Here is a 17,748-nt window from a genome sequence, read left to right on the forward strand (position 1 = left end):
AAAAAAAAAAAAAAAAAAAAAAAGATTTAATGGACTTACAGTCCTACATGACTGGAGAGGCTTCACAATCATGGCAGAAGACAAGGCGAGGAAGTCGCATCTTATGTGAATGGCAGCAGGCAAAGAGAGAGAGAGCTTGTGCAGGGGAACGCCCATTTTTAAAACCATCAGATCACTTGTGATTTATTCACTATCATGAGAACAGCATCAGAAAGACCCACCCCCATGATTCAATTATCTCCCACTGGGTCTCTCCTACAGCACATAGGAATTACAGAAGCTTGAGATTTGGGTGGGGACACAGAGCCAAACCATATCAGTGAGGAAGGCATGTTAAAAGCTGAGATAGGGCAAAAGCTAGGCCTCCTGTGCCAAGGAGCAAGCCAAGTTGTGAATGCAAAGAAAAAAATCCTGAAGTCAATCAACTAAAAATGCCACTCCAGTGAACACAGTGAACACATGGATGATAAGAAGGTTAAACAGGCCTATTGCTGATATGGAAAAAGTTTTAGTGGTCTAGATAGATCAAGCAAGCCATAAAGTTCCTTTAAATCAAAGCCTAATCCAGAGCAATAGCCTAACTCCTAAATTCTATGAAGGCTGAGAGAAGTGAAGAGGTTTCAGAAGAAAAGACTGAAGCTAGCAGAGGTTGGTTCATGAGGTTTAAGAAAGGAAGCCATCTCTATAACGTAAAAGTGTATGAAGAAGCAGCAAGTGCTGATGGAGAAGCTGCAGCAAGTTATCCAGAAGATTTAGCTAAGATGACTGATGAAGGAGGCTACACTAAACAACATATTTTCACTGTCAATGAAACACCCTTATACTGTAAGACAATGCCATCTAGGACTTTCATAGCTGGAGAGATAAAGTCAATGTCTGGCTTTAAAGCTTCAAAGGACTGGCTGACTCTCTCATGGGCTAAATGCAGCTGGTGACTTTAAGTTGGAGCCAATGCTCATTTACCATTTGAAGAATCTTAGGGCACTTAAGAATTATGCTAAATCTACTCTGCCTATGCTCTATAAATGGAACAACACAACCTGAATGACAGCACATCTGTTTTGCAGCATGACTTAGTGATTATTTTAAGCTCACTGTTGAGACCTACTGCTTGGAAAAAGAAGTTCCTTTCAAAATATTACTGCTTGTTGACAATGTACCTGATCACCCAAGAGCTCTGATGGAAATGTACATGGAGATTAATGTTGTCTTCATGCCTACTAACCTGGCATCCACTCTGCAAACCATGGATCAAGCAGTAATTTTGATTTTCAATTCTTATTGTTTAAGAATATATTTTGTAAGGTTATAGCTGCCATAGATAGTAATTCCTCTCTTAGATCTGGGCATCATTTAGTGATGCCATTTGAAAAAAAAAAAGTTATCATTTTTGTAAAGAACATTTGTGATTCATGGGAGAAAGTTAAAGTGTCAACATTAATGAGAGTTTGGAATAAATTGATTGCAACCCTCATGGATGAATTTGAGGGGTTCATTGAAGTCTTCAGTGGAGGAAGTAACTGTGGATATTAAAGAAATAACAAGAGAACTTGAACTGGAGCCTGAAGATATAACTGAATTTCTGCAATCTGATGATCAAATTTGAATGGATAAGGCATTGCTTCTTATGGATGAGCAAAGGAAGTGGTTTTTTGGAGGTGGAATCTACTCCTGGTGAAGATGCTGTGAACAATGTTGAACAATGTTTACAATGCTATAAGCAAGAATTTAGACTATTACAAAAACTCAGTTGATAAAGCAATGGTAGGGTTTGAGAGGACTGACTCCAATTTTGAAAGAAGTTCTACTGTGGGTAAAATGCTATCAAACAGCATTGCATGAAGTATTTTGTGAGAGTCCATAGGTGTGGCAAACTTCACTGTTGTCTTATTTTAAGAAATTGCCAAAACCACCCAAACCTTCAACAACCACCAGCCTTATCAGTGAGCAGCCATCAACATCAGGGTAAGACCCTCCACCAACAAAAAGCTTATGACTTGCTGATGGCTCAAATGATCATTAGCATTTTTCAGCAATAAAATATTTTTACATTAAGGTATGTGCCTTTTTTTGGTTTTAGACATAATGCTATTGCACACTTAATGTACTACAGTGGAGTGTAAGCATAGCTTTTATATGCACTGGAAAACCAAAAAGTTCACATAACTCACTTTATTGTGTTAGTAACTTTATTGTGGCGACCTGGATCCAAACCAGCAATATCTCTGAGGTATTGCTGTTCTCAATTCAAAATTGATGAAGGCTGAAAAATCTGACTTATGGGTTAAAAACAAAAGCACATCAGTGATCATGCATTTATTTGTCTTTTACACTATAGTAATATCATAGCTACAGCCACAAAGAAATTTGTTTCTCTGTGTATTTGAGTTTTCTGGAAAACTGAAATGTATCCTGTTGAATATTCCAATTTTGTGTTTCAGATGGCTTATGGAATTTAACACATATTATGCACATCCCTGAATATCCTACTGAATAGAATAGGTTACTCTTTTTGAGATGGTTGAAGGGCATCATCATGAGTATCCAGCACTGGCTGCTGCAGTAATACCATGATCCATGTGGGAAATATGCTTATGGTAAAAATCCTAGACTTTTAAGGCTTATTTGAGGTCTGCTGAGCTTTTCATTTGCTGCAGACCAGCTTTTTTTATGGCTTCTTCCTAAAGGCAGTATGCCTGATTCCAGGAGCCCCTCCCTCTAATTTTGTTCTTTTGTTTGTTTGTTTTGAGATGGAGTATGGCTCTGTCACCAGGCTGGAGTGTAGTGGCGTGATCTCGTATCACTGCAACCTCTCCCTCCCAGATTCAAGCAATTCTCCTGCCTCAGCCTCCTGAGTAGCTGGGACTACAGGTGCGCGCCACCACGCTCAGCTAATTTTTGTATTTTTAGTAGAGACAGGGTTTCACCATGTTGGACAGGATGGTCTCGATCTCTTGACCTTGTGATCTGCCCACCTCGACCTCTCAAAGTGCTGGGATTACAGTCATGAGCCACAGTGCCTGGCCCTAATTTTATTCTTTTCATTGCCAAAGATAGGAAACCAAAACAAAATGTTCATGTATATTAAGATCATACATAAAATAAAATTAAACATTCTAGGGTAGGGATTACATACTCCTGCCCCTTTGAGTTAACTATACAGACTTTGATACAAAATATGTATCTTTCTGGATTTTTATTTTTGTCTATTTAAATATCTTAAAGTTTTTGCTTATTCTAGTTTATCAGTTGCATTCTGGATAAGAGAAATCATCTAATATTGTGACCTTTGTATAAGTGAGACAGAACCAAAAACCCCAACCCTAAAGATTATAGACATATTCTACAACTTTTAAGAGGTGACAGCTTTTCTGTCCCAGTTCATTTTTTTATAAGTCATGCCTTAGAATCATTCTCTAATATTAAGAGTGTGACCCTTAATATTATTATCAGTCTATTAAGTGACTAATGGTACCTCAGTGTAGTTTATTTTAATTAATAATTATTGAAAAGTTTGACCATGTTTTCACATGCTTAAAAGCCACTTGTAATATCTTTTTGATGAAGTATTTATTCATATCCTTTGCCCATTTTTCCACAGAATTTTTGTTGTTTTTTTTTATTTTCTAAAAGTTCTTTGTAGACTAGGGAAATTATTCTTTTGTCTGTGATTTAAGATTTTTTAGTTTTTCATTTGTCTCTTGACTGTAGTTATATGGTTTTTTTTGGCTGTGGATTATTTTTATTTTAACATAGGCATGTTTACTTTCTTTTTTTAATGGTGCCTAGGTCTTTGTCACACTTAGGCCTTCTCTAATTCAACATTATATATTTAGATAAAACATATGCATATATATGCACACATATATGTATTTTTGTGTAGATATGGAAAAGATATGTACAAATATGTGTATGTGTATATTTACATATGAATATATGTTTTAAAAGTATATGTTTAAAAAAGGTTCGTGACTTTTTCCTGGAACTTTTAAGTTTCATTGTTTACTTTTACAGTCGAATCTCTCTGGAATTTATTTTGATTTGAAGTACAAAGTAATCTTCTTTATTGATTTAACACAAAAATATCCTGTTCTCCCAACAGCAGTTATTATTTACTGAATAATCTCTTTTAACACTGATTTGAAGTGCCAAGTCTTATCATATAGTAAGTTATATTTTGAACCACCCTATTTTAATTATTGTAGCTTTTTAATGCATTTTAGTATCTTATCACTATTTTTATTCCTCAAAATTTTCTTTGGTATTCTTAATTTTTTCTACATAAACTTTAAAATTAACTAGTCTAATTTTTTAAAAGCTGCTATTTTTACTGAAATTTTGTTAAATGTATAGTATAATATAGGGAGAACCAACATCTTTTAAATATTGCATATTCCTATTGAAGAATAAGGTATCGATTTCCACTTATTCTAGTCTTTTCCCTCAATTGTCTCATAATTACTATAAATGACTTTTACAATTTTTTTCAACTGTAAAATAAAGCCCAGGCATTGTAATTTGTTGATGTGCATCTCAAATCTCTTAAGCCATCTGTCTCCCTGTTTCTCTAGCTCTCACTGACCTTTATTTCTATATTATGTTTGTTGAAACTGATCAACTGTCCTGTACATTTTCTCACCATCTGGACCTTGCTGATGTACCCTCATTGTGTTGTTTAACATATTAATCTATCCTTGTTTTGCTAAGAATACTATTTAAAAGATGAAGGATTCTAGTATTTTTCGTGTTTATTCCTCAAAAGCATTTTATCTGTTCTTTTGTATAGATCCTTCTTATTTCTGTTTGAGTATATTTTTAGGGTTTTAAATAATATAACCTCTGTAGAGAGCAATTTGACAGTATTTATTAAAGTTTTAAGTACTTGTATTTTTTGACCCAACAATTTAACTTCTCAGAATTTATCCTGTGGACATAATTGCCCACCTGCGAAATGCTATACATCTGAAATTACTTGTTGTGGCATTATTTATTATAGTAAGATTGCAATAATCTAAATTCCCATTGGTAGAAGACTAATTAAATAAATACAGGGAAATGTTATAAAGCTGATTTTTTAAAATGAGAAAATTCTTTATGTAATGCTAGGAAATAGTATCCAGCATATTCTGTTAAATGAAAAGTAAAAATGTAAGTGTATATGAATGTATATTATGTTATTATTTCTGTAAGAAAAGGGGCAATACATATACTGTATATACATAAGATATCTCTGGAATATCTGGTTGGTTCCACTGAGGAAACTGGCTAAGGGACAAGGGAGTGTGGGGAAGAGAATCTTCACTATATACCTTTTTATAACTTTTGCATTTGTGCTCTGTGAATGTTTCACCTGTTTAACTTTTTTTTAGTTAAAAACATTTAAGTACTGTAATGAAATAAATGGTGAATTTACCTCCCAATAAATGTATTTTATGTTTGAGACCTGTTGTAGAATTGTTTGGCACAAGTAGAACTGATATGTTAAATGTCATCCACACTTAAGGAATACCTTGCCAGCAAGTAAGCCAGTTTAAAACTAGATAGACAGCTGTGTGTGTGTGTTTGTGTGTGTGTGTGTGCATATGCACACATGGAATTTAGCAGAGTCGGTCTTTTACAGTGAATTCCTGCATTACATTAACAGAAGTGAACCTGATGACCTCTAAATGCCATCCAACATGGGCAGCATGGCATAATGAAATAGTACAAGACTTGAAGCCTTCAGATGAAAGTTCAGATCCCCTCTTCACTCTTTAATAAACTGTGTGAACATGATAAAGTATCTTCAACTTAATAGGTTTCAGTTTCTTAATCTACAAATGGGGTTGCCTCCATTACCTATAGGCTTGTTATGAGGATTAGCAATAATTTATATTATGTCTAGATATTTGATTCATTATATTATTATTCCATCTCCACAGATCTATGAATCAGTGATCTTTGGGGAGAAAATTGAGGTCAAAGGATATACTTTAGGGGAGGAACTTCTCTTTTCATTTTGAAACTTAGATATTTCTATCATATTCCTGAATGTTATTAACAATTCTCTAGATCTTTTACCTGCCAGCCACTCACCTATAAAATTCTACAAGCAATACTAGAAGTGAAGAAATATGACAGTATATCCCATCTTATTTAGGTAGCCTGTCTTGCACTTATCTCAAGTTGAGCTTTGCCTCGTATTGCTTTTCTTATTGGGATTTTAAAATTGTGTATTCAAATATAGCTATATAGATCTGTTGCAGAGTAAAATCTATGATGCTCATGGCAACGCGATGTCCATCATGTAGTCATTCTCTGCAGAGCTAATTGTCTGAATTTTTAAAAAGTTAAGTAAAGAGAATTGTTTTATTTTATTCTAATTCATTTATGGACACATCTTATCTCCATGACAGTCTCTGACACATACCTTGCAGTTAGTAAAATATTCTCTGAAATTCAAGTGCAGTGGAGTGTACCTATTGTATCAGCTGCTCAGGAAGATGAGGCAGGAAAAGTGCTTGAACAGCCATTGTATTCCAGCCTGGGCAGCATCTTGAGACTCTCTCTCTCTCTCTTTCTCTCTCTCTCTCTCTCTCTCTCTCTCTCTCTCTATATATATATATATATATTTCTCTGAAGTTTATCTGACACAACTAACTTTAACTTTTGGTAGTGGTTAAGACAAGAAGCAAATCAAAAGTTAAAAAACAAGAAGACTCCAACATATTTGCCTGCATTTATTTCATCATGACTGTTCTTAGAACTTTCAGTGGTTAACTAAGGAGAGGGAACATCCTAACTGTACCAGGGCAGTGAATGCCATTGCTCACAATGTAAGATCCATTAATTACCCTTCCCATTCTACCTGTCCAATGATGGGAAAAACTTTAAGCTGCTATGTAAGGAGCTTGATAAGAGACAGTTTCTTGTTGGTGAGGACTGTTAAACTTGGATTTGATTCAGAAAAATAAATTAAATCCATTTCTCTGGAGATCTCTGAAAATAAGAGTGGTCAATTTACTATTTTAAGTGCCTTGTGAAGAAGTACAATATTCCCGCTACGTTTTTTTTCACCTACACCAACATTAACATTGGCTGATTTCCTTGAACATCTTTCTACATGCTTCCTAAAGATGTTACTATATTATAAATGTTCCAAAAATTACAAGCAAATGAAACTAGAATAATTTGATAGAGCCTTTTTAAAATCTACTTATGTTTTAGTTGTTTGCCCACACTCTGCAATAAAAATTACAAGTTGTCTTTTCAGTCATTCACACTGATGAACAGGAACAGGAAACCAAAGTTTCTTTTAGAAACACCCCTATTACAATGTGTGTGGCAGGTTTATAAATAGAATTAACAGGCAGGTATTTTCAGATAGCATTAGCACAGTGTTAGTCAATGTCAGGAAAATTTTTTTAAGTTTATGGGAGTTTTAAAAAACAAAACAGTAAAATTAGTTTTGATACATTCTTTGTTACTTTGACTTTCACCACAGTCTATAGTCCTGAAAAAGACTGTTTATAAAGTAAGGTATGTAACTTAATTTCCCCAGGGTAAAATAAGTGTGAGCCACAAGTATTTTTGTCATTAAGAAAGAGCCACTTACCTTAAGTTGGTGTTGCGTATCAGTTAGATATTTCTTCTGTCAATTTTTACCACAAGTTTTTTTTTAAAAGTTCTTAGAGGAAATAATAAAGATTTTTTCCAGATATCTAAATTAGTATACATTTTTTAAAACATGATAACTCTATGAAATATAAAGTAGCAAAACAACATATGAAAGTTCTCATCTTCAGCCTGGCACACAGTTAATGCTCGGTAACTAGCAGATTGAGGCATATAAGGTTGCCAATATTTGACCACTTTGACTTATAAAAATGACGATTTCCTGAGATTCAAGTTAATAGTAGTATTCTTACTTGTTTGCATTGGTGTCAGAATCCCATTAGCCTAATTCACCTTACTAAAAGGACCCTCAGATCTCGAGAAAATTATGGTTATTAGCCAAGATAAAAGTATATCTGCATGACTTCAGTAGCTACTGCAGCAAAGTGAACCTATACATTTCACCTCAAGAGAGTTTAGGGATGTTCTGAAACGTCATACCTGATCTTATAAAGCAGAGGTCCCCAATCCCTGGGCCATGGGCCTGTACTGGTCAGTGACCTGTTAGGAACCAGGCTGCACAGCAGGAGGTGAATGGTGGGCGAGTGAGCATTACCACCTGAGTTCCACCTCCTGTCAGATCAGCAGCAGCATTAGATTCTCATAGGAGCCCGAACCCTATTGTCGACTGTGCATGTGAGGGATATAGGTTGTGCACTCCTTATGAGAATCTAACTAATGCCTGATGATCTGAGGTGGAGCAGTTTCATCCCCAAACCATCCCCTCACCCCTGTGCATTGAAAAATTATCTTCCACAAAACCTGTGCCTTGTGCCCAAAAGGTTGGGGGCCACTGTTATAAAATACAGCAAGAGGTTAAAGCTAAAGGAATAAAATAACAGTTGTGAGGCTGACATTGTAGTGGAGAGAGACACAGAATCCAAAAAAGCAAAAAAGGACAAAAACAATCTACAAATGCAACACAAATACCATTTGATATGGGAGGCTTTGATGTGTACATATGACTAAAAGCCCTATATCCTGCTGTCCTCTATCAGGATATCATTATATTATAATAACATATTTCCAGTTCTGACTGTTCATTATCAAGATAAGTTTAAAACTATCTTTGAATGCTCTAAAAGTCTGTGCGAATTTTAAGTGTGTGTTCTAAATAAGTTCTCTGAAAATTTTACCTGATTTCTCAGCCCTTCAGGGTACAGTGAAGTGTCACTTTAGTATTATTATTATTATTATTATTATTTTGAGACGGAGTCTTGCTCTGTTGCTCAGCCTGCAGTGCAGTGGCGCAGTCTCAGCTCACTGCAACCTCCGCCTCCTGGTTTCAAACAGTTCTCTTGCCTCAGCCTCCAGAGTACCTGGGATTACAGACACCTGCCATCACACTCAGCTAATTTGTGTATTTTTAGTAGAGATGGGTTTCACCTGAAGTGTCACTTTAACACATGAATGATTAGAGGATGAGTCATTCTACAGCTCTCTTTATTAGCAAAACAATTGGGAAGCAACTTTATATCTGGGTATTTTTAGACTTTCAGGGACACAGCCAACTTTTAAAATTTTATTACACAAAAACATTTTAATAATAAAAAATTAGAAAATGTAATTTTTAAAAAATTCTGCATGAAAAGCTGAATATCTCTTTGAACAATGTAGACCTAGTAGATGAAGAAAAATACCACAAAGGTGGGTTGCTTTTTTCATCCTGTTTTTTCTGTATCCCTAGCACTTAGCTCAGGGGCTGGCACATAGCTGGCAAGAATGCATATTTATTGAATGAATGAAGGAATGGAGTGAATGCAGTTCTAAGTATTGCATTAATATGTAAGTCTTTCACTCATTAAACATCCTTTTTGTACAAGAAATTGTTCAGTAAAAATACTCTTTTCTCACCTACAAAATGGGGGGAGGCCTTATAAGGTGTTTCCAGCATGAATATTCCACAGTCTTGTAAACAGGCAAGCCCACTGTCTAGGGAAGAGATCAAACAGTAGGGATTTCTTAAAGCATTAATGGGTAAGTTAAGACCATTAATGCCTGGCTTGGTTCCACAATGGCCTTGGACCACATACAACCTTGATTGATGATGACTTTTTACCCATCTCTCTGAAACTACTTGCTGAGTTTTGTCTTAGGGCTTGTGTGTCACTTGTTTAGCTCTCCTGACATTAATCCAAAGGAAGTCATTCGTTGGCAAGTACAAATTCTCTCCAATTATGCCAAAGAGAATTATCCATTACATTTTATGGAAAGCTCAAATCATATTTCCAGGAGGGCTGGGGACCTGCCAGCTCACTGGGTTTTGTTGGCATTGATTGATTTTGCTTTCCCCAGGCTTTTAACCAAAAGCCTTTGGAATTCCAAATGGAGCCTTTTTATCATTTGAGATCTCCTGAAGAGAGGGAATTTGTTTTTAAACACTACGGACACATGTTTTGTGGGAATAATGCTACTAATTTTTCTCCGCTTTTGTTTTAAACACTGGAATTATGGGCTCTTTGGTCAAGAACCAATGTTAGGAAAAGTTTATCTTTTTAGCCTACTTCTAGCTATGTCTGTACTGTTTAATGCAGTAGGCACTACCCACATGTGGCTATTTGATTAATCAAATTAAAAGATAAGTTCCTTGATTTCACTAGTCAAATTGCAAGAACTCAATAGCCAAAAGTGGCTGCTGGCTGTCTCACTGGAGAAGCACACATATGTATTATTTCTGTGAGCACAGAAAGTTCTATTAGACAACACTAGCAAAGACTATCTCCTTGACTGAACTTGAGTCAGACTCCTCTGAACTCTCTTCTCAACTAGGCCCTGACCTCAGACTCTGTCCTTGTCCTGTTTGGTCCAGTTTTAGTAAGAATCCTAGTGAGTCAGTATAGCGAGAATCCCCTAGTCCTGATGCGTGATAAAATTCTTCATCTTGCCCATCCTACCCCCATCATCCTCCATGTCTTATCACTCTGACCTGCCTTCACCAAGAATCCTGTCAGGTCAGTTTAGGTAGGGTCCCCCTTATTCCTGATCTTTCCTCTTAGTAATTTTCCATCCACTGACATCCACTCTGCTCATTGGCTATAAATTCCCACTTGTCTTGGTATTTGGAGTTAAACCTGATCTCTCTCTACTGCTGCAAAACCCCCACTGCAGTAGTCCCTCTTGAACAGTCCTCCTTATCATCTTTGACAATTTCATGAATATTTTTTTCTTTATTGACATTATTTTAACTTCTAAAAGGACACAAAATATTCAAGTATTTTAGCTTTTAATTTAAAAAATTTCTTATGACCTAAGATGGGAAAAGAATTGACCAGAGACTTATTTATTCAACATTTATTTACTAAGTCAAAACAATTTCACAAGAGGTTATTGTGGTTGTGAAATATTCTTGGAGGTTTACAGCCTCTGTCTCCCACTACACAGGTGATGTTGTGGTCCAGGGAAGCTCCTGGGGAAAGCCCAAAAGGTTTTTGGAAGTCTCAGGCCCTGCTAAAGAAAGGGAGTCTTCTCTTCTGAGTCACAGTTCATCTTCATTTCAACTACCCTTCTCTTGATGCTGAGGAATTCAAATGTAACATATTAAATATGTAAGAAAGTACTTTAGAAATTCTAGGGAGTGTTGGCACTGCATATTCTCTTAGTTGTTTCCAAACATTTCTAGGACTAGATTGTTTTACAGTTTGAATGTGCCCTCCAAGAGCGTATGTGTTGGAAACTTGATTGTCACTGTAACAATGTTAAGAGATGGGGCTTTGGAGGTGATTGGGCTATGAGGGCTCTGTCCTCATGAATGGATTGATGCTGTTATCATGCGAGTGGGCTGATTATTGCAGGAGTTTGGTCTCCTTTTCCTCTTCATAGTGCCCTCTCTCGTCTTCTCTTGCCTTTTTACCTTTCAGCCTTCTACAATGGGATGACCCTCATCCAATGCTGGTGCTATGCTCTTGGACTTCCCAGCATTCAGAATCATTTGCCAAATAAACTTCTTTATATATTACCCAGTCTGTGGTTATTCTATTATAGCAACAGAAAACAGACTAAGACAACTTACTAGTCCCCAAATGAGCAAGTCATCAGGCCCAACTGTACTCTTGGATGCACGTAAAATAACCAAGAATTTTAGACCTGTGTTACAGCCCAATGGGTTCTTCTTGCCTGCTGCACAGATAAAGCCAATACACTAAGACAACACTGTTGCAGCAGAGAAAGAATTTTAATTATCACAAGGCAGCTGAGCAGTAGAACAGGAGATATTTCTCAAATTTCCCTTCCTGAGATCTCAAAGGCTATGGTTTGTAAGGATAATTTGGTGGGCAGGGAGCTAGGGGTTTTGCTGATTGGTTGGGGATGAAATCATAGGAGATTCAAACTGTCTCTGGAAGCTGAGTCAGTCTCTGGGTGGGGATCACAGGACCAATTGAGTCAGTTCCTTTGTGTGAGTCACTGATCTGGGTGGCATCAGTTGGTCCACCTGAATTCAAAACTCTGAAAAATATCTCAAAGATAAATCTTAGATTTTGATAATAGCGATGTGGTTTATAGGAGCAATTAGGAAAGTTCCAAATCTTGTGACCTCTGGTTACATGATTCCTGAACAGTAAGCAAGCTAGAGAACAATGGCTGATTATCAGTTAACTATGCTTACAGGTTGGCAGAATTCAGGCCCTTACCATAATTCTAACCTTGTGGCCTTTCATTAGTTTTATGAAGTCAGTTTCAGTTCCCAAACAAGAAAGGAGTTAGTTTGGGGAAGAGACTATTATCATCATTGCTTTAAAGTTAAACCATAAGCTAAATTCCTCTCATAGTTTGGTTGGCCTATGCCCAGGAATAAGCAAGGACAGTTAGCTTGTGATGTTAGAAGCAAGATGATGTCAGCTGTGTTAGATTTATCCTGCTACTATAATCTCTGCAAAGGCAGTTTCACCTGTAGCACAGCCAGGTCAGTGCTAGTTGCTATGTGATCAGTAATTCCAAGCTACAGAGTTCTACCAAATCATTTTGGGCTATCACTGATACAGTATAAATTCAAGCAATGATTAAGGAATGTTTAGTGATTAAGAAAAGGCTAATATTCCAGTACTTTCCTACTCTAATTATTGGATCATTCTATGAAAATACATATTTTTAAAAGAAAAATTTCTAGCTTAAAAATTTTTTTAAACCAATTAAACAATAATTATTTTTAAGAAGGTTATAATCTTGACTCTCATACAAATGCAAAACGAACACATATCAAAGATTTTGTTAGCTCAATAATTAATGAGATAACCAGTAAGCTATTAGAACCAATTCAGGAAAGGATCCAAAAAGCAAATGAATATATAAGCCTATCAGAAATACCAAAATACATTTGCTTAATAGATGCAAACTGGCCAATATCCACAGGGCAATAATCAATTGCATTCCACTATACATGTATGCTGTGCATTATTATGGACTAGGATCATTTGCCTCATGACTAGTTTTCTACAACATAAAGAGTTGTAAAATTGTTCAAAGAAAACTTCAAAACACAGAGTCAGACAACCTAGAAATGTATGTTTTCAATAATACCTAATAATTGAAGACATTCCGTAATCATCTTGGCCCATTCCCAAGTATTTCATAATTTTTTTTCTGTTAAATTAACTCTTCATATATTACTCTTTCCATGGTTATGCCCTTTTGATGTACCTGGCCATTTTCTGAAGTTCACCTTATTTGAGAGATATCTGAGGAGCTTTCCCTTTTGTTTGATTCAATAGTACAGAAAAAAAGAACATGTCTTCTACTACAAACTCCAAGTTAAGAGTGTATGGAAAAGGTCACAGTAAGCTGGGTACCTGGAGGGAGAGGCAAAAGAAAGAGAAAAAGGAGAAAGAATTAAATCATTTATATCATAATTTCATGGATAATACTACAGAATTAAACCTCTTTGTAGTCCCTTATTTCATGGGTTCTGGCTTATTGGCTTTAAGAGACATCTCAATTTAGTAATGGTTTTTTGGAGGAGAAAGAAAATTTGAAAAGGATAAAATACTTCTTTAGAAAATATAGTTATATTCATACCATGGCATATTATTCCCTCAGTAAACAACAGTTTAAACCCTTTTAACATTCTTCTGAATCACTTTGTCCATCACTTATCATGCATATGACATGATACTTTCATAGTGCATTTCCTGATTGAAACCTTTTTAGCAGCTTTGTGATTGAAAATGTAATCTTAAAGCATTTCAAAGAATACTGGGATATTTTCTTCATAATCCACCCCATACTCCTACTCTTTCTACACACACTCCAATTTAATTATATACCTGAGGTTATACAGCTAATTTTGAAAATTATAAGGAAGGTTTTGATAGCTTACCACCTAAGCAGTTGTCCTCAGCATAGCATTCATGGGTTATTCACTTTTCCTAGCTTGGAAAATGCTGTCATCTATTCTGAAAGACTGACGAATCCTTCTGCCTTTAACTGTGCTGGTTGGCATCCAACAGACAGTCCTTTTGAATAACCCAAGGCCAAAAGATTTATTAACTTGCACAGATTTATCTATTTGCATGTGTTTTCTATTCTTGGGTCCTCTGTAAAACATTTAATTGTTATTTTACAAGAGAATCACTTGGTTCATTTCTTGAGTGATGAATATTTGCATCACTTACAGTAAATTTACATCCTCTGGTGCTCTTCATTCTCTTCTGCATACACAGACTTTTTCTGTTCAGTTCTGCCATCATAGTACAGTCCTATTGAGGACAAGTCTACATCCAAGTTTAAGGAAAACTCTACGGTGAGAGGCAGGGCCAATGGAAACAATTCAACTGAGGGAACAAGGATAAACAAATAGCCTAAAGCACACACTTGTCCAGGCTATGGCACATGCACAGGAAATGACAGCTCTGACACATAATTGTCTGTATGATGATCAGCTGATTTCTTTGGACATTGATTATAAGATTTATTAGAATTGGGAAAGGGAAGGAACACTATACATGAGGAATTTGTGAAATTACAGATTTCTAAAATACAGATTGTTTCACAAAGTGTGATCCCTCTTTTTTTTTTTTTGAAAAGGTTTTTTGACAAAGTTCCTAGCTTCATTGCTGCTGATCTAATTGTGCCTTTCTCTTAGCAAATCAGGAAACAAAGGCCTGGAAACTTTAACTTATTCCAAATTTCACCAAGGTAGCTAGTATTAACCAAAGTTAAAGCAGTGATTTCCAAACTCCCAGTTGTCCAAACACCCATAATAAAGTTTTCACCAATCTGTGGCAACATGAAAAAAAAACAGTAGTGAATTTTTATGAATTCAGAAATATCCACTTCAAGGGATTGTTTTATTTTCATGTTGAAATATTCATTTTTTATGTGATCGATGTATTCATTCTTTTGTATGATTATAAGAGGCGTCATTTTTGTAAATTTTTTTGTTGCCACCCCAATATATTAGTAGAACAAAAATTTAGCAGTCCTATGTAGGTTCTTTTGATTAAAGGAATTACTAGTCCTTTGCATACAAAAGTCTGAGAATTAATAGGCAGGGGAACTTCCAATACAGTGTTCTTTTTGTTAGGCATTTCTCCCTAGTTACTTCTTGTGGCTTTTATCTTTTTTCTTTTTTTGTTGGAGAAAGGTCCTCCCTCAAGGATTTTTCTCAGCTACCAAAGGGCACCTCTCTCTTTTTCTCAACTCACAATTATGAAACCATTTTTTATTATTTTAAAATAATTGGGTTATAAAAAAGCAACAAGATGCATTTATGAATAATCTCCTTATAAATTAGATGAACTACCAGGGAAGTTAAAAAACACTATCTTTTTTTATAATGTTGACTTTCAGTTTTGTGATTCATCATACCTCAATTACAAGAAGTTCCCTTGTTTTAATGAAGTGTTTTCTAAAGTAGTATACACATATGCACTTATATGCAACTTAATCTACCACTGGCGACAAAGCAGAGAAATGCAAGAAATAAGGGTAATTTATTCATAGCTAACCTACTTCTACCTTTTCTACTACCATAGCACTATCTACTACTATTCTGGTACTGCAGCCCCTTGTTTTTATGTAAAGGCATTTTACAGAGTAGCTAGAAAAATAATAAATCTCCAAAGTAATTATCTATGTGAAAGTAACTCATTTGAGAATGTATTGATTATTATGATTAATAGTAGGTCTCTGGCATTTTGTAGACTAATGTTAATATTGTAATGTTTTGGTACCACCTTCTGCGATTGTTCGAGGTAGTGTACTTGTTATTATATTACGTGTCCAGTCATTGGTGACGATACCACTTTGTCGGGCTGGAAAGATGGAAACACTTTTTCAAAGAGAAGAAAAAATTGAGCTACTACCACTGGGCTGAAAGTAAATTAGGCTCAATAATTTAGAAGTGACAATTACTCTTGCTGTCTTGCTGTTCCTTCTGATACAGCATTATAGGCCTTTACATGTCACACTATATTAATTTAATAAATATTTATTTGGCACCTACTATGTGTAATTCATTAGGTGTTCATTCTGATTATCCTAAGATATGGAAAGATGAATATCCTTCCATTTGTGCCCTCAAAAAGCTTAGGACAAGAGATGATCCGTGTATGAAATTACCTGTAACAGAAGGAAGCAGTGGTATGTGCTATTGGAGAGGTAGAGATAGAAATTTGTCAGGATTTCAGAGGAGGGAGGAAGTTGCTGTTTTAATTGAAGAACCAAGCAGGTATTCATGAAGTAGATGAAAATAGAACAGAACCTGGAGAAGTGCTTTGGATTTGAACATATGGAACTTGGGCTAGGTTAGTTTCGGAAACAGAACTATATAAGCCAGTAACAGGAGAGGAAAATTCTGGTGTATCTGATGCAAAAGGGAGTCTGGCTAGAGTTACAGGATCCATGAAGGAGTAGTAAGTAGAAAGTTATGCTGGGTCACAGTACAAATTCTGTGTTATATTCAGGACTAAAGATTTTGGGCTTTGGTCTACAGGGATGAGAGAACTCCTGAGGTTTGTAAACATAGGAATAAGCTGGTCATAAGGAGTATCAAGACAATTGATTTGGAGGCTCAGCATATGTTAGATTGCAGGGGCAATAGCAGTTCAGAGAGTGGCTGAGAACCAGAACCATTGGTATAGTCCTTGAGATGCATTGAGAGGAAGAACTGCCATCGTGGCCATGGGAATGGCCATGGGATGATCAACAGGAGAGGTGCCAGGGTGCAACATGGAATGAGTGTTTGACAATGAATTGAACATGAGGGAAAAGAGATGGAGGGGAGTCAAATGCTTTTACGCTGAAAGAAAAAAGAGTAGGTTTGAAAAGATAAGGAGGCCTGTTTGGGCCTCCTTGAATTCAAACTGCTGGCAGACGTCAATGAATAAATATCCCAAGAACAATTACCAATGCATATCAGAAATTAAGATAAAAATGAAGCCAGAGCTATAATTTTACTTATTTGGGAATAATCTTAATAGATATAATAGTTGAAGTATCTTTGTTTTGAGAGTTCACCAGTGGGCGTGAGAAGTGTTCTACCAAGAAAAGAGAAGGGCCAGGACTAGATCTGTGGAGAATATCAACACTTAAAATGTAGAACAAGGAAACCACTCCCTCCAGCCCCCACCCAGCCAAAAACCTAGAAACTAAAAATAACCACCCAACACTCAGGAGAAGTCAGAGGCAGCAGAGGCAGAGGAGGGAGCCAGCAACCAGCAACCAGCAGCAGAGAGGCTACAGCAGGCTAGCAGAAGTAATTTTGCTTGCAAGCTGGACATCTTGCCTTCAAAAGGAAGAAAGATCACTTAACTGTGGATAGACATGTGTGTTTCCACAGCAGAGTTACTTCAACTCTCTGAAAGAGTTCCCTGACAGGATCTGCTCCCACAATTCACAGCCACATGGTCCAAATTTCTTGGCAGAATGTGTCATCAGTGGCCTGCGGTCCACTGCCCTGGCAGAGCCCTCTCCCACAAACACAGTGGGAGCTCTTTCCAGGAGTCTAGAAGCCCAAAGATACATCTGTGGTTTTGACATCCCGTTTTCCCCAGTAAGAAAAACCAGCAGAGCTGCAGGTCCGTATAACATTGCTTTTTTTTCCATCTGACCATCTGCTGTACACCAGAGGTTTTTAACCCGAGGTCACTGAGTATTCTGGCC

At 36.3% G+C, this 17,748-nt stretch overlaps 1 protein-coding gene across 1 annotated transcript in view; it reads left to right on the forward strand.

Annotated features, from left to right (window-relative positions):
* SERPINI1 (serpin peptidase inhibitor, clade I (neuroserpin), member 1) overlaps positions 1-17,748 on the forward strand; it is a 112,086-nt gene that overhangs the window by 22,164 nt on the left and 72,174 nt on the right. Inside the window, 1 exon segment of the mRNA XM_011998232.1 lies at positions 17,486-17,663. Coding sequence (XP_011853622.1) covers positions 17,486-17,663 — 178 coding nt within the window.

The sequence above is a fragment of the Mandrillus leucophaeus genome, unplaced genomic scaffold (genome assembly GCF_000951045.1).
Source record: "Mandrillus leucophaeus isolate KB7577 unplaced genomic scaffold, Mleu.le_1.0 Scaffold561, whole genome shotgun sequence".
Classification (NCBI taxonomy): domain Eukaryota; kingdom Metazoa; phylum Chordata; class Mammalia; order Primates; family Cercopithecidae; genus Mandrillus; species Mandrillus leucophaeus.